General features: G+C 51.2%; 5 protein-coding genes across 5 annotated transcripts; 2 read left to right on the forward strand and 3 right to left on the reverse strand.

Moving 5' to 3' along the window:
* Positions 1–120: 120 nt before the first annotated feature.
* Positions 121–1145, reverse strand: CC1G_11998 (hypothetical protein; the record flags this gene model as incomplete). The annotated part of the gene is made up of 2 exons (XM_001828498.1): positions 121–909; positions 957–1145. The coding sequence occupies 2 exons, from the start codon at positions 1143–1145 to the stop codon at positions 121–123; spliced, it is 978 nt and encodes a 325-aa protein (XP_001828550.1).
* A 416-nt stretch (positions 1146–1561) lies between these two features.
* Positions 1562–2960, forward strand: CC1G_11999 (hypothetical protein; the record flags this gene model as incomplete). The annotated part of the gene is made up of 6 exons (XM_001828499.2): positions 1562–1690; positions 1749–2195; positions 2247–2318; positions 2357–2548; positions 2607–2856; positions 2914–2960. 6 exons carry the CDS (start codon positions 1562–1564, stop codon positions 2958–2960), a joined length of 1137 nt encoding a protein of 378 aa, XP_001828551.2.
* Positions 2961–3521: 561 nt separating this feature from the next.
* Positions 3522–4040, reverse strand: CC1G_12000 (hypothetical protein; the record flags this gene model as incomplete). The annotated part of the gene is made up of 1 exon (XM_001828500.1): positions 3522–4040. The coding sequence occupies one exon, from the start codon at positions 4038–4040 to the stop codon at positions 3522–3524; it is 519 nt and encodes a 172-aa protein (XP_001828552.1).
* A 143-nt stretch (positions 4041–4183) lies between these two features.
* Positions 4184–5678, reverse strand: CC1G_12001 (hypothetical protein; the record flags this gene model as incomplete). Its single annotated transcript, XM_001828501.2, has 5 exons — positions 4184–4536; positions 4584–4635; positions 4683–4905; positions 4959–5428; positions 5478–5678. The coding sequence occupies 5 exons, from the start codon at positions 5676–5678 to the stop codon at positions 4184–4186; spliced, it is 1299 nt and encodes a 432-aa protein (XP_001828553.2).
* Positions 5679–5897: 219 nt separating this feature from the next.
* Positions 5898–8870, forward strand: CC1G_12002 (hypothetical protein; the record flags this gene model as incomplete). The annotated part of the gene is made up of 10 exons (XM_001828502.2): positions 5898–6158; positions 6213–6346; positions 6521–6914; positions 6971–7055; positions 7111–7316; positions 7362–7519; positions 7572–7969; positions 8023–8214; positions 8266–8377; positions 8438–8870. The coding sequence occupies 10 exons, from the start codon at positions 5898–5900 to the stop codon at positions 8868–8870; spliced, it is 2373 nt and encodes a 790-aa protein (XP_001828554.2).
* Between the last annotated feature and the right edge of the window lie 8452 nt (positions 8871–17322).

The following is a 17322-nucleotide window of genomic DNA, read 5'->3' on the forward strand; positions in this document are numbered from 1 at the left end:
GAGCTGTATCTAGACTTATTCATATATGAACGTAATTCCAATCTCATGACCCAAAAGAACGCGAGACAAACGATGACATTCGAGTACGAATTTACAGCGACCAAAACCGAAGAGATTGTACTAAGTTTCCAGCCCCCTGAACTCCTCGACCATTCCCTCCATCCCATCCTCAGCATCCTTCCGGGTAGGGGACCCAGACTTCTCTTCGCACTCCCAGGTATGGCTGGGAGATGGCCAGCGCAGGTGAGGAACCACAGCATCCCAAGCGCTGTCTGAAGACCGACCCCACCCCGGTGGAGATGGTGGAGGAGGAACCCACTCCGAATCCTCCTCGTGGCTGTACACAATTGTCTCGTCCCTGGGAGGCAGAAGCTCACATTGTGAGCTTTGCGATGGCCGTTCGTACGGTACCCAAGCACTTGGATCTTCGAGCCTCACCGCCAACAGAGGCTTGAGGCTGCTACACTTCACCCTGAAGAAGTCGATGGCCTCCAACGCACTCCGCAACTCCGTCTCCGCTGTCGTCATTCGCTCCTCGACCACTGAAAAGGTCTCCGAGAGAGGAGCGAGACTCGAAACGTCGCACCCCTTCAGAAGCATCATCGGATAGGTGTAGGTCAGCCAGGCTTGCGGTGTCTCTCCCCGGAACGCGTCCACGACATCGCGCACCGATAACGAGACAGGGGTGATGGGGCTCAAAGTCTTGAAGTTGCACCACCACAGGCAAATTGTAGGACGGAAATGGTCACGGAGGGGAGGCTGCCTGTCGCGAGCGGCTGATGCTACGTCTTGGAGGCTGTCGATTCCACCAGAAACCAAAAGGCGAGTGATTTTCACAAGGAAGGATGGCGGTGTGATGACATCAGGGTGGGTAATGTTCACGATGGACTGAAGAATGAGTGTAGTGTTCTAAACAGCAAAGGTTAGCACCACAATTCTTCGAAATGACAACCCACCGCACTCCTGATATCGATCTTCAACTGATTCCAGCAACTTTCAAACAATCCAGGGGTTTTCTTGATAGACTCTGAACGACCTGTCAGGGTTTCTGCGCAATGGCGTAGCCTTGAAGAAGCGTAATCCAGCAAGGTCTGGGACTCCAAGGCTGTTAGCCCCTGCAGCGCAGGCGAGGTATTGAGTAGCATTATCGATGAAGGAGGCTAGAGTCTACTGACCGTCCGATAGAACGCCTGGTCAATTTTTGTTTACCATTATAATTCACTGCCAAGTCATCATCGCACGTCGCATCCGGCCCATGGTATGATATCTGGCCGCCTATGTAGTTGTCCCGCCCAGGTGAGTTGATATTCCTCCACACTCGGCCGAGGCAGGCGACGCGGAGTACAGGTGAGATCGGTTGGCCGGGGAGCTTAGGGGAAGGCTCCCAACTCGGCCAAGCCAACCCCAGCCTCGCTTAGATACGACGGATCGGACGAGGTGTGTGATTTCTGATCCCGTCCCACTTTACCCTCCCAACCCCCCCCCCCGCCTCTTCCTCAACAATCACATCTCGCCCAAGTCGCTGCGGTCACCCTCTCGCTCTCTCTGTCACCTCGTTTCAATGTCTGCCAAGCCCTCTACAGACCTGCTAGCCGCGGTCTCAGAGCTGCATCAATTTATTTCAACAATCCCCTCATGGAAGAACACACCCGACGAACAGAAAAAGAAAGAAGAACTTCTAAACCTCACGGTATGTGTTCCAGCTCATCTTTGCCACCATATACCCTGATTGTTACGCCTTTCATTAGATCAAGGCTTATAGGAAAGTGAAGGCCGAAGGGTTCCGCGAAGAGAAACATCTCGGTCATTCACTGATCAATTGGATCAACAGCTGGTCCCGTCCGTACGCCTCAACACCTCACAATATTCCACTCTCCATCTTTTCGGACAATGACTTCTCCAAACCCCCACCCCTGCTCAAGAAATACAGTACCACGACGGCGAAACCCAAAGGATCCTCCTCCAAGCGACGCAAGCGCTCTCCCTCTCCCCCTGACGAGTCCGACGACGCCGATGAGAAAGACAAGGTAGACCGTGACCAGGACGAAGGAGAAGAAGAGGATGACGCTGAAGATGACGAAGATGAAGACGATAGTGAGGACGAGGACGAGGATGAGGACGCGCAGGGTCGAACCCAGAAGGGTCGCAATCAATCGAGCAAGAAGGCTCCCCCGAAGGATTCCATAGTGGTGAAGGTAAGTTTTGTTTTGATTGTGTCATGGAGAACGTTCTAAGTAATTCCCCAGAAGGAGAAGTCGGTCCCGCCTACGAAACCCCAGCCTACAAAGGTCGCACTTAACGCAAAAGCTCAAAAGCAGGTGAGACACAGCCTCTCATTCGATCTAATCTGAATGAGGTCCTCGGCCATACTCGCGCTTTGATGGAAGTGTTCAAGAACGAACGCAAGGATTACCTTCAAGAGAATTGTGACCTCAAGGAACATCTTCACAAATTAGAGGGCTCTTTCAACGAACACCGACTCGAGATGAAGAACATGCTGGCGTCATTCAAGGACCACAGCCTAGGCCTCGCTTCCAAGGCTACACCGGTGCGTAACAGGGCGTATTCGATCTATTACGCCAGTGGGACTTATCCTCATTCCCCAGGACCACCGACCCACCACCAACAGTAACCCCGGCATGTCGAACGACAATGCCTCAACAGCTGCCCCTGATCCTCCGGCTCTGAACCAGTCCACCACCCCTGCTGTACCTGCGAACCTATTCGAAGAATGGAATTACCATTGCGGCCAAGTCCAGCAAGGGTCATATCCTCCACTGCCTCAAAGTCAAGTCGCCAACAACTACATCACCCAACTGACCCCCATGGAAATCAAGACCCTTATTAATTATCCCGGTACGCTGTTTCTAATCATTCCCCACTCACCACATTGCTGACATCTCCGACTCTTAGACGGTGACAATGCATCATCGTCTGGCCCCGGTCAGCCCCAACATTGAATGTTTTCTCAACTCTCATTACTGTAGTCACTAACTCTCTTCCCCATGTACTTCTATGCTCTAACCACTAATACCCAATTTTTTTTCTGCCCACTTCGTGCTCATTCTTTCAAGTTAAGATGATGTTTAGAAGAAATGAACGACCAAGTTGCGAGATCAACGTTATTCCAAATTCGATATATTCTCAGCCGGCTGGCCAAGGCAACCAGCATGGTACGAAGGACTTACCTGCCCAAGTGCCACGAGATATACCCAACGCCTGGCCAAGGCAACCTCAATAAGTGCCCCGACATATACCCGACACCTGGCCAAGTCAAGCAGCATGGTAGCCCGAAGTACCTACCTGGCCAAGCACCCTCTTAGGTCTGTCACATTCAAGTTCCACATTACAACAGGGAATTGCTCAAACCTCAAAGTTCCTCATATGCTGGGGTTCGAATCTATTCATATACACCTATCCAATAACCAAATATATATATATATAAATACAAAAAAACTACACTACAGAAGTCCCAAACCAAGATATATCGAATCACCCGACTAGTTTCTCCTGGTCCTTCTTCATTTCTTAGCGGTCTCTGGGACAGGTAACTCGTCGCCTGCGGCACACTTTCCCCCACTACGAGTCGTCCTAGGATGGTCGACGATGTCGGGGTCCACTATGCCCAACCCAGCAGTAACACTCTTGGGTACGCGATTCTGGCGATTTGTTGGTGGAGCTGGTGTATCGAATCCACCAGGTGACGCTGGTGGCCGTGGCGACGGTGTGCGCGGGTGATGGCTGACTGCAAGATGATTGAGAGGGAGAGCGAGGGTGAGAATGAGATCTTGAACGTTGGGGAGACTGAGACTCAGGACGAGAGCGAGGAGGGGAGGGTGAGGGGGGACGAGAGGGGCAAGGGGAAGGGGGACGAGAGGGGGAGGGTGATCCTTGTCGATGGCACTCATCGAGGGGCGTGTCAAAGCCGCCGCTGCCCGATGATTGAGGAAGTCGTCGAGGCATTGTGGGTGGGGAAGTGTCAAACGTGTCGTCACGGGGAGGCGTGTCGAACCTGACATTCCCCTCTTGCTCAAAGTCATCGTTGTAGGCTAGGGGACCAACACATTAATATCATCATACCAATGTAGCATAAAGCACAATTGCTTACCGTATCTCTTCTTCCTTTAACTTTACCCTTTCTCGACTTCTTCTTCTTGGACGCCCCAGAGTCCCTGACATACCCCTACATCCCGGTGTAGTTTGCGTATTCTTCTTCCGCATCGCTGTCCGGTTCCTTGAATGGGACAAACTCGTATCCCTTAACCAGTCGACGAGGGATGAAATCGAACTTGAATTTCGTTTCGATCGTGTCATCCTGTTGGCGAGAGTAGAAAAATGAGTGGTACGCCTTCTGGACGTGTACGCGCATCTTCCCCGGGTCTCCCCACTCTTCGGCCAGGTCGTCCGGCAGATACTCCTCCTTGATACACTGCCTCAGAACCGACATCTTCTTCATGCAGGTCCAGGGGACACTTTCACGAAGGGGAAATTCGGGAGGGATGGTACACGGAGGAAGCTTCTTTCCATGGGCGATGACTACCCACAAGTCAGTGGTTGTCGAACCGTAAGAGCGAATCACTCACCGATGTATCGCGTGAAGTAGCTGCGCAGAACCTCACCCATCCACTGATTGAACTGGACCCCATGAGGTTGCGCCCCAATCGGGGGGAGGAGGGGTGTACCATCCTCATTACACTCCAGCGCGAGGAGCGGCTTCTCGTCTCGTGCGCGCGGATAAAGTCTTGGTCACAAGCCCCCAACGAGCTATTAAAATCAGCCTCGACAGAAACTGCGGTCCCATCCATCTTCTCAAATCCCAGGAGAAGGAATAGGTGTGCGTTCATGTCGTTGAAACACGCCAAAGCAAAATCTCTACACTGGGAGCGAAGGTACTTCTCCGCCACCCTAAGAACTCCAGTAAGCACTCTGGCCTATGATAGAGCGGGGTATGGACTCACCTGCGCCTCTCCTCCAATGGTGGGCCCTGGACCCTCCACTCCTGGGCTTTCCTATCATACATGTCATGTTCCTTCTGGGTGAGGACATTCCAAAGACGCATGGTCGCGCGCTGGTACCAGCTGAACACACCCCCTCCCTTCTCGCGAGCCTGACGCGTACTGGAGCCCTTGCCTCGCGAGTCGTCATTGTCCTCTTCTTCCTCCTCGTCCACCTTGTCCTCGTTGGCATCGGGCACGTACTCCTCTACCTGGGCGTCCTCCTGAGGGAGGACCAACTCTTCATCATCATACAGTTGGCGAAGATCTGGCAGCTGTTCTGGTTTTCCCAATGCTAGGATTTTGGCGATGTACATTATGGTGTGTGTACGGTCGTATTGGAGGACAAGTCGGGCGTACCACCGGACCGCCCAAGGTTTTTTGTGAAAGACACACGACCCCGACACGTACCTTTCGAACCAGCGCTCAACCACCTAACAGAAATCAGTCGGGATAGTCTCAAAACGCAAGAAAAGGGCTTACCTCTCGCAGCCGTTTCTCCTGACGACGAGACATTGCTTGGTTGGTGAGGTCCGTGTAGTCTTGCTTGAGAGTTGAGACTACCTCGCTGACGAACTTCCTCCTCCTGTCCGCATTCTTCTTGCTGCGATACCCGGTTAGCTTTCCTTGAAGATATGCGACTTGGCTCATGGTGAGGTGGTAACCATCTCCTTCGGTAGACATGGATGCAAGGAAGGCAGGCAAAAACAGGCAGGGGGGGTGGGGGGGGAATCAATGGAGGAGAGTCGCGGCTTGGGGCTTTACATATTTGTAAATTTATGTGTTGTGTCCAAATAAGGGCTACTTCCAAAAAAGGATCCATATCAGTGATTGGCACCAAGATCTCGATCCAAATTAGGTGCCATGTTCGACTTTCATCCCCTTCCCATAACCATCGCCGCCATGGGTTTCGGTCGAGAGCGAAAAGCGTCAGCCAACGCAAGTTCCAGTGGTGTACAATGGATGGAGGCACGGATGGTAACGGCAGGGAGATGGAAGACCGTCAAGTTTCTTCCTACTTTGCCATCGCCCGTCAAGAAAAAACAGATCAGGGCGAACGCAAAGAAGATGTGCCCGCTCACGTTCCCTAGCCCTGGGGATGACAGGGGGGAGTATATACCATTTGAGACAGATGGATATCAGTTGCAAACCAAACGCACCAAGGTGATTGCTTTGGTTTTTCCATGAGTCGCCTCACTGACCACCCATCCACGCTAGGACTTGCACAATTACATGGCGGATTGGATCCCGAAACAGAACCTGTATTTGAACGAGATCGTGTTGCTCGAGGCACCCCCTTCCCCTCTCAAATGCTTGCAATGCGAGAGCTCCTCGTCACCGACCTGGTGGAGGTGCACGGATTGCATTGGGTGGCCCTTCCTTTGTATCAGCTGTTGTTGCGACCGACATTTGGCTACTCCCTTCCATCGCATAGAAACTCTACAAGGCTCGTTCTTCACTCCTTCGTGGCTGTGGCACTGCGGGGTCTCTATCAATCTGTGCCCGCTGAAGAGTTGCGCCCCTAGGGGTGAATTGGATGAGGCAGATCCGGAGACAAATGGGGACGGTGAAAACGATGAGGAACAGGATCTGGCATGGCTGGATTGCGACGATTTTAGTTATGGGGCTAGGCCGCCCAGTAGGAACATAAAAGGCATGAAGGTCGTTGTGGTAGTGCACTCGAACGGAGTTCACCACCTACCGATACATTTTTGCTGCTGCTTCGATGCCCTGGAACCCGAATACCAACTACTTCGGAATGGTTTCTACCCGGCAACCTCAAAGAATGTGAGAACCATCTTCACATTTACCATGCTCGACGAGTACCTGCTCGAAACCTTGGAATGCTTTACGTCCACTCACCACTATTACTCAAAACTCCGGCGCCTGACGAACGAGCCTTTTCCCGACACAGTATCTGTGAGTATTCTGACCAACACTGCATATACAAGGAGGTCTGACTTAACTGCCCGAAGGATTGTACCAGGGAACTTCGCAGAGTTGGGAGACAGTGGAGAAAACTAGGCGAGTTGAAACGGTACGGATTCGCTCATGTTGGCCGTACACCTGGGAAAGGGGATCTTGGCGCTTTTCTGTGCTGCGTGCCCTCAACCAGGGATCAACCTTCCGGAAGGTTGGGAAGACGATCCCGAGGAGTGGAAATATACTCAAAGCTTCGTGGCTGACGGTAACTTTACCTGCATCCATCGGAGACAGCGGAAGGAGGAAGAGTTTGATGTGGGATTGAAGAATGGAGAGGGGTACATGACCGAGGCCGGGACGTATACCGAGCATCTGAGGATTGCTGAGGAGACAAGTGAGGTATGTCTTCTCGACGATACATTTCACGGATTAAAACTAACCTAGGCGACCGAAAAGCCCCCTACGTGCCACGAGCATCGAGCGATTGCCGATAAATCAAAAGTACGCAAGGGGCTCGACGTGACCGGAATAGGCGCCATCGCATGCATGCGACACGGGGCCTTCGCACCGGGCAGCGTGGTAGACTTTCAAAAAGGAGAGAGGTGGGTGTCCAGAACAGTGCACAGGCGCCTATATTGACCTTACAAATGGCAGACAAATCAACATGGACTATGCTCTTTCAGAAGCCCTGCAATTGACGAATATGGAGCAAACCCGAAGAGTTATTCTCGCCGACGACATTAACTGTCAATATAGCAAGCACCTCCTTCGGAGACTGCGAGAGGGAGATCACCTGAAGCTCAATGAGGACTTAATCTGGGTCTTTGGCATTGGTTTATTCCATGTCCACGGTCACCAAGAGGCCTGCCACGCTCAATACTCACTCACTTTCATCCGTGGTGCTGGTGTCTCGGCGGGAGAGATACTGGAATCGTTGTGGGCCGTAGTCAACGAGGTTGCCCGCTCGACCTCGACGATGTCTCTTGCGCATAGGGCCAAAGTTCTCGATGCTATCATGGGAGATATCAACTGGAAGAAAATGCTGAGGCTCAGTAAGTTTTCGAATACCCAATTTAATCTAGTGGTCTGATACCCTCTGCTTTAGTTCCCTTGATTCCAAAGGACTGGAAGAATGCGCGGATGCAACTGTCCAGTGCCAGAGAAGATTTCGAGCTTCTCAACGAGACAGCCACCACTGAACAGACCGAGAGATGGCAGGAGCAACTGAACGCCGCACAAGAAGCACACATCCATGATGTATCAGCTATGGATGTTTTGAATGTGAAGGTGTCGAAAGGTACGAGTTATCTGATCATCCGATATACATGCTCTGACCTGGAAAATAAAGCACCTAGCTTTGCGAACGTCCGCACAAGACTGATGGAAGCTGAGAAGCGAGCAGGCCAGGACGTCGGTTTGACGTCGTGGATAGCATTTGGCTTCAAGATCCAGGAAGCTCAGTGAGTGAAATTTGGCTGAATCACGAAGGAAGCGCTTATACATAGGACGAATCGTCTAAGGGTTCGCCTTCGGTCGTACCTGCAGACTCTACCTAAGGAGAGGACGGAAGCGCAGGAGGTAGAGGTTGCTCAACGCAGAGAGCAACTCTATACCGACGTGAACAGCCTATATGAAATGGCGACAAGCCTCTTCCCGGACTCTGACCTCAGTGCTCTCAAGTACGATGAGCCTCCGGTTGGCGAGGACGTGCAACTCGAGGACGAGGATGACGCTCTGGCTGGGGATGACAACCCCTACTCACTCTCTCAAAACAACATCGAGAACGTGAAGTTACCTCTTCCGTCCTCCCTCGCGCAGTCGGACGTGACACCGTCGCTTCAAAGAGCGAAGGAGAAAGAGCTTACTCTTCGCATCGCGCAAGCAGAGGATGCTCTCGAGAGCATCCGCAATGACATTGGCCACAAGTCCTATCTATATCGTTCAAACATTTGATTGGCCGAAGGAAAAAAGCAGAAGACTCGTGGCTATGCTACAGTGAACACAGTCAATCGCAGCCTCCGCGACCATATACGAATCTATGCGCAGGCTAGGTGGGCCATGCTTCGACTAGGTGCCGACGACGATACCAAACTTTGATACTGACCCATTCGAAAAGAGGACACAAGAGCAGTGACGGCCATCTACCAGCCCAATGCTCGTGGGCAGCGTAATAAGCCCCTCTCGTGGATTTGGAACTTGAATGTACGGGGAGATTCACAGAGTTCTGATTATCTGGAGGAATGTAAGTGATTAATACATCAAACACCGTACATGAAACAATAATGACCCTACTCACAGTGTACAGGGTCAATTGGCTTCGCGCTCGGTCAAGGCTGGACCGGTGGAAGAATTCACACTCCTAAGCTCAGAGATGGAGTGGGTTCTGAATTTCTTCGCTTTCAGGGCAAGATCAGTGCAAGGCTTATTAAACACGTAAGACGATGTACCACTGCAAGTGGGGAAGAGTTCGATGGTATTAGTACAGATATAAATAAGTACAATGAGGACATACCTGCAAGTAGGGAAGAGTTCGATGGGGGAACTCCCACTTGCAGTCACTACCTATATACGTCTGGGGACAAAGGGATGTCTATATACGGTAGAACAATAAGATGTCCGAATTGGGAACAAGGGATACAAGAGAACAATAGAACTACTTAGTATATCCGAGATCAGAGAACAATAGAATGTCCGTATAAGGATACATGAAACGTTCGTACATAATTGGGCATCCTTGTACCCGTAAATGGAATAGATGTGACATGTGCATTGTATTTCCAACACACCCCCTCAATGTAATGTCACTAGATAATTACACAAGTCCCAGTGCGATTCGATGACGTTCAACATCTTCTCGATGGAGTGGTTTTGTTAGAATGTCGGCGACCATGTCTTTCGTTGGGCAGAAATGGATCTCGATCTCCCTGCGCTTGATCTCTTGTCTGATCCAGTGCATCTTGATGTCGAATCCACTTGTTGATCGTCTCGTGTCGAGGCATCCTGCATAATCGGCATCACTGAATGTGTGGAAGAGTTCAGAGGCGAGTTGGGGGTTGTTGTCCATGCGATATGTGAGTTTGAGATCCATGGTGCCCTTGAGGTAGCGGAAGACGTGTTTGATGGCTGTCCAATGTGTCATTCCGGGGTTTGAATTGAATTGTGCTAGCTTTGCCACAGCGAAAGCAATGTCAGGTCGAGTGCCGATTGCGAGATACATGAGTGCTCCCACAGCGTTCATGTAAGGAATGTTCCGCATCTCTTCTCGTTCCTCTTCTGTCTTGGGACACTGATCTTTGCTTAGGCGGACGCTTGGGTTCATCGGCGTTTTGACCGTGTTAGCCGCATCGAGGCGGAAACGGACGAGCATGTCCTGGATGTACTGCTTCTGTGATAGTTGCAGTGTCCGTTTCTCTCGATCGTAATCAACCTTAAATTCCCAGAAGGTAGGATGTTGGTCCAAGGTCTTTCAGTTTGAACACCTTTGCCAAGGCGTCCTTGACCCATTGTATCTTCTTCTGGTCTTTCGAGATGATTGTGATGTCGTCGACGAAGACGGGCAGGGTGACTCGGATGCCGTCTAATTCCCAAATGTAGACACTGGGATCGGACTTCAGTTGTTTGAATCCGAGTCGTTCGAGTTCCTCTGCCAGTTTCTCGTACCAGAGTCGACCACTCTGCTTCAGCCCATACAGTCCCTTCTTGAGGCGGCAAACCCATCGTCCCCCATTTTGGTTGGGGACTTCGAATCCCTCTGGCTGGACCATGTATACTTCGTATTCATCTTCAATTTCTCCATTGAGGTATGCATTGGAGATATCGATGGATTCGATGAATTCACCGTTCATGGCAGCTTGTGCGAGGATTGCTCTGATGGTGGCAAGGCGGGAGGTTGGAGCGAAGACTTGGTCATAGTCAATTCCTGGTGCTTGGGCAAATCCTTTAGCGACGAGGCGTGCTTTGTACCGGTCAATGGTGCCATCAGACTTTCGCTTGATCAGGGAAGACCCAGCGTGATCCAATTGCTTTGCGTCCTTGTGGGAGTTGGACGAGTTCCCAGGTGCCGTTGGCAATGAGGGCATCAATTTCCGCTCGAGCAGCACTGATCCACTTGTCTCTGTCTGGTCGGGCCATCGCTTCCTTCCAGTTGCGTGGCGAGTCCTCTGGTCGTGTGGCCGCTCCGAGTGCTTTTTCCTTCACCTTGTCGAGAACCATTTCGAGTGCCATTTCACATGCTTCAGCCATCGTGAGGTACTCTCCACTCATTCCGTAGACGTGCAGGATGGAGTCGAGGACTGGTGTTGCTTTGAAAGCTGAGTGGAAGTCGGGTTCGTCCTCCTCATTAATGTCGTCGGCTGTGATAGGTGGTAGATTATCCTCTCTTGCACCCCCTTGATCTACTACCTGATCACCCCCTTGGTCCTGGTTCGGTGGATGACCATTTTCCTCTGCTGTTCGTCTTGGGGCAGGCGCAGTGCCCCTGCGTGAGTGTCCAGCTAAGGTGTAGTAATCCGTGACTCTTGCCGTGGAACGTATCGGACGAGGGTTTTGGGATGGCTGTGGAGGTGGTTTTGGCTTGGTTGCTCTTCCCTGTCCAAAGTTCGGTGCAGGGAGTGGAGCGGGATTCTCTACCAGTGGTTCTGGTGACGATGGTGGGACAGGTGGTTGCGATCGGCCTTGTGGTGTGGGTGAGGGCTTCCTCTTCTCGATGATAAGGTGCATGGCGTGCGACTGGAGGTTTTGCCGTTGGGGTAGAAGTGGGTCACTAATTTCCTCTTTGCACTTGTGGAGTGTCTGTTCCAGAGTGTTCTTTCTTGACCCGAGGTTTTGGCGTGTATGGAGGAGTGTCGTCATCATCGGAATCAGAGTCTGACTCGTGCGTGGTTGTGCTCGGAGCGTCCCCCGTACTCCTAAAGCCTGCTGGGGGAGCTGGAGGATCAGGTGGTGCTCCCGGACCATGCGGTGCTGTATCCCATTCATCGTCATCATCATATGGCCAGATGTCTCGGATGCCGACTGGTTTGACCGTAACCGTGGTTGACTTTGTGGATAGGCCAGGAAAAAGGGTCTCATCGAAGACGATATCTCGAGAGATGATGAATTTCTCTTGATTGTGGGTCAAAGCATTTCCATCCTTTGTATCCTGGTTCAAAACCGACAAAAATGCAACGGGTCGTATGGGAGTCGAGGTTCCGTCTATCCTTTCGCTGGATGTTGACATATGCTCTACATCCGAATGTTCTGATCATGGACAAGTCCGGTTTCCGACCTTCCCATACTTCGTAGGAAGTCGTGTTGGAGACCAGATGACTGATGGAGTCATATTGAGGATGTCGACGTAGTAGAGAAGGGCGAGTGACCAGAATGATGATGGGAGATTTGCTTGGCAAAGCATGGCTACCACTCCTTCAGCTGCGGTTCGGTTGAATCGTTCACTGACACCGTTCTGTTGTGGTGTGCTTTTTACGGTGTGTTGGCGAGTGATTCCAAGTTTCTCGCACCACACATTGAATTCCTTTCCAATGTATTCACCCCCTTTGTCGTCTCGGAGTTCCTTGACCTTTCGTCCGTGTTTCCTCTCAACTTCGGCCACAAATATCTTGAACTTCTCGAAGGCTTCGTCTTTGCTCTTCAAGAGGTACACTCGTTTATAACGTGAGTAGTCATCGATGAATGTAATCCAGTATTTGTGTTCCGGCAGTTGTGCGGGTGAGAGGGCCATGGAGGTCACTGTGGATGCGTCCGAGTAGTTCAGGGGAACGGTTGTTGGAGTGAGTTGGGAAGGGATCCCGATGTTGTTTCCCATCCTGACAGTGCTCGCATACGTTATGGACTTCAGTGTTTGGTTTGACGAGAATGCCTGTAGCCAGCTCCTTGTTGATGAGAGTGTCAAGTCTCCCTTTGCCTATGTGTCCAAGTCGACAGTGCAGGGTGTGCTTATCGACTCGTGTGATGTATGCCTGCTCGTTATATGCCAGAGTTGTGCCATTTAATGTGCCAATAGTGCCCTTGATGCTCGCTGTGAATAAGACCCTTGTTGTCTCTTGAAAACTCGAGACTGTTTCCCTCAATAACCACTCGCATTCGACTCTTTGTAACAACGGTGAGGATAGAAAAGAGGTTATTTTGCAATGCTGGTACATAAAGGACATTCTGGAATATAACAGACTCGGTGGGTTTGCCATCTACGACCGGGGAGAATACAACACTTCCCTTCCCGACTGCCCACACTACGTGTTTGTTGGCGAGCTCGACGGGAATTCTGCATGGGACCATATTTCGGATCCACCTGCGGTGTGGTGTCATATGAGAGGTAGCTCCTGAGTCTGTGTTCCAAGATTCGTCAGCATTGGTGTTAAGCGAGCGGATACGAGGGGGACTTGCGAGGTGTGCGACTTGGGCCATCTGGGCCTTGACGATAGCGGGAGGTGTTTCGTCATCCTCTTCAGCGATTTGAGCCTTCTGCTGCTGAGCCCTGCAGTCCTTGTCGTTATGGGACTTGTTGGGGCCATGGACCGAGCAGTTGAACTTGGCCTTCGGTTTCTTGGCCGCCTTTTTAGAGGCCGCGAGGGCAGATGCAGCTGAAGCTTCTGCAAGGGCAGTGTTCTTGTCGAGAGTGTCTGCTCGGCGAAGGTGCTCAAGAATGTCGCTGGCCGTAGTGCTCTTGAGGTGGGCGAGGGTGTGACGAAGAACCTTGTCCTCTTCAGCTATAAGGCCAACGGTCATCATAGCGGCAGCAAAGTCGTTGACGAGGTCAACAGCACTGTATCCCTTGTCGAAGGTGGAACCGGTGACCACAGTCTCCGCTGTCACTGGTGTTGCGCCGGTTGCTTGTGACGTGAAGAAGGAGCCGGATGCTGTGGTTTCCTTGACGTAATTGGGACCAGAAGGGAGGCGATTGATGAGCTGTTGTCCAGCAGCGACGCATCGTGCACCATAATCCGCGTACGTCTCGTCTTCCTGCTTTCGGAGCGTCATGAGTTCTTGGATCGCGGAAGTCCTTGATCCAGAGTCCTTGGGCTCGTATGCAGCAAGGAGAGTGGTCCAAATTGTTGGTACGTCTAGGATGTCGACATCACCAAGGAGGGTCTCCGTCTGCGCATGGTCGAGTGTGGAGCGGAGGTAACCGGCCATCTTGGAACGACGCTCCTGATAGTGCTGGCGAGCCTTCATCTGCCCGCTGCCAGTTGGCGCCATTTCTTCGCCCGTGAGGATATCATAGGCGGCGAACTCGAGAGCTTTGTTGATGCAGACCCGCTTCCATTGTGAAATGGTCGCGGCCGACAGTGGGTTGTCGGTGGTGACGGTGGTGGACGACATAACGGAGTGTGGAGGTAAGGGTATGCGTCAATTGGTTGACTTGGGAGCTCCCAAGTCAGCAACGACGAGGCACGAGGTGGCAAGTGGGCTTAACGAGTCCTGGGAGCTCCCAAGACTGGTTGTAGGCACAGGAAAGGGGAAGACACAAGGCAGGGTTGGTCTCAAGGTCAAGTGGCACACTTGGACGATGAGAGAGCAAAGGGGGAGCCGTAGGCGAGGTGATCGAACAGATCGTCGTGAGTTGTCAGGCGGCGCGAGCAGTAATACTGATAAATCAGTTATGCCCGGGGCTCATAACCTATTAAACACGTAAGACGATGTACCACTGCAAGTGGGGAAGAGTTCGATGGTATTAGTACAGATATAAATAAGTACAATGAGGGACATACCTGCAAGTGGGGAAGAGTTCGATGGGGGAACTCCCACTTGCAGTCACTACCTATATACGTCTGGGGACAAAGGGATGTCTATATACGGTAGAACAATAAGATGTCCGAATTGGGAACAAGGGATACAAGAGAACAATAGAACTACTTAATATATCCGAGATCAGAGAACAATAGAATGTCTGTATAAGGATACATGAAACATTCGTACATAATTGGGCATCCTTGTACCCGTAAATGGAATAGATGTGACATGTGCATTGTATTCCAACAAGGCTTGGGCGACTTTGAAAAAGGACTCACCTGGACATGTGGCTCTTGGGAGAAAACAGGGGGAGATGTGGAGATTGATGTATGCGCAGGCCGAGGCAAAGTTCAATAAGGTCAGAGCTGGAGCGTAGAACATGACATAGTTAGCGACCACGGAGAGTCCCTGAATGACTAAACCGACATACCTTGAACACGAGTCGGAGGGTGCTTGAACTGGTGACCCTGTCACCCTATAAGCCAAGGAGGTGCGACACATCTTTGTATTGATCAAAGGGCCAATCTTGACCAATGCATGCACGTCGACCGTAGAGTCGTGGTTCCGAGGCGAGTTCGAGGATATAGGCGTCTAAGAGTGCCTCACAAGAGGTATTGTCTTAAGACGACTAGAGCGAGTTCAAGAGAAGAAGAGAAGTGGGTATGATTCACGAGAACTAGCTAAGGAACAAGGGAGGTATCTACAGAGCTTATATACTAGTCTAGCTACATGAATGTGAGTCAAGAAGAGTCAGAGAGAAGGGCTGCGCAAGCACAGGTTACTGCGGAGCACAGCAGAAATAAATTAGAGAACAATAAAGAGTGGCTGCACCGCAGCAAGAAAGAGTCATAAAGAGTCACAGAAGGCTGCGCCGCAGCAGTAAGAAGAATTAACAGATAAAACGGTCACGAGATAAAGAAAGAGGTCACGTAAATAAGAAAGAGAGTCATGTGATAGAGAAAGAATGCGAAGAGAAAAGATAGGGACGGAATTCGTAACAATAAGTCCTCGTTGTCCATTGTCCGAAGTCCACTATGAGTCCGGCCACCGGGAGAATCTCCTGTTCTGGAGTTCTTGAGGTTCTGGATCGGAGTTCGAGTTCTGGAGTCGAGTTCAAGAGGCCTGTCACTATTGCAGACAGAGAGGATCAAGCTGAGAGTGATAGAAGTTCTAGGACAAGGTTCTCCATAACAGGCTGAGGACTACCTACTACAGGATGGTAGTATTTATAGTGTGGTATTGGAATGTTTGGAAAATGAGAAAGGTAAGAGTCTGGCGGTAATGGAGCAACGAGTATGGAATACTGGTAAGTAAGGAATAGCAGAAGGAATGGAGGTACGAGGAGATTGGTAATATGGAGGAAACAGATGTACGAAGGTGACATCTTTTATATTTGCACATTTTAATCTTGTCTTCATGTTTCTCCTCGTATTATCCGCATTCTTATCCGCTGTGGATTCTGTAGAAGTATTTCCTATAAATACTGGCAAGTTTTGTAGTACTAAGTAGATACCTCATCCGGAATCTTGACTAGGTTCTCCCCTGATTGAATCTCTCAGTCTTCAGTAATCTTCTTCATCGTCTACGACCATTGAGCCTTAGCTCCTGTTGTCCCTCTCACTTGTCCTCCCGCCAGAAGGCGCTTCTGTCTGGTCCGTCAGCCTTGCCAGCTGTTAGGGTCTCGAACATCCACCCACATCCACCCACAACCCACCAGCCTTGACCCACACTCCCCGCACAGTCTCACATGATCTCCCGCATGATCCCGCACATCCCCACACTCGCCATCACCTCTCCGCATCCCACATCCCCATATCTCTGCGACCCTTCCCTCCACACTCCCGCATGCTCCGCAGTCGATCCGCATGCAGAGTTTACGGGCGCTAGACACTCCGCTCCGCATTTATGTGGAGCGCCGCCGGTACGACACGGCCCGCAACTGAGGGCCGCGTGCGGACCGTGCGGAGAAACCTCGTAACCGCCCTCTAGGCGCCCAGACTCTGCATGTGACCCCCTTATGCTTCCTTATGACTTCACCCTTTGCTTTTACTATTGTTCTTTAGAATCGACTTACTCATCCCTTTCGTATTCCGCAGTATTCCGCATTTCTTATGACTCAGTTTTATCTCTTGTCCCAGACTTTGTCCCAGAGTATATCTAGTGATCACCAGGGGGTTAACCCCGGGTTTCGGAAGGCCGACCCGGACCCGACCCGTGGCTTGACCCTACCCGTAACCCGACGGGTTTTCCGCACGGGTTGAGCTTTAGATCATCCAAAACGGATGAGAAATGGATGAGATATGGTTTAAACACTTATTTGACCGTATCTCTACCATTTCTCATCCGTTTTGGATGATCTATGGCTCGTTTTGAAATTCCCGGGTCTGGGAATTGCGACCCGTACCCGACCCGCGACAGGGTTGACCCGGAAACCCGGAGGGGTCAGCCGACCCTTGGTTTTCACTAAGTATATCCAGAGTATCTACAGATATATAAGCTAGCTAGATTTCTGCTAGTAGATACTCATGCGGAATCTCGAATCAGACTTATACAGAACTTCCCTCTGTCCAGTCTTGAGCCTTTAGGCTTGTTAGAGCTTTCCGCATACTCCGCATATCTGCACAGTGCTCCTGATTCCGCTCCGCAAGGCTCTCTCCTCTCTCTCCTCGTCTTCCGC

Source organism: Coprinopsis cinerea, assembly GCF_000182895.1.
Source record: "Coprinopsis cinerea okayama7#130 chromosome 1 map unlocalized cont3.1, whole genome shotgun sequence".
Taxonomy (NCBI): Eukaryota; Fungi; Basidiomycota; class Agaricomycetes; order Agaricales; family Psathyrellaceae; genus Coprinopsis; species Coprinopsis cinerea.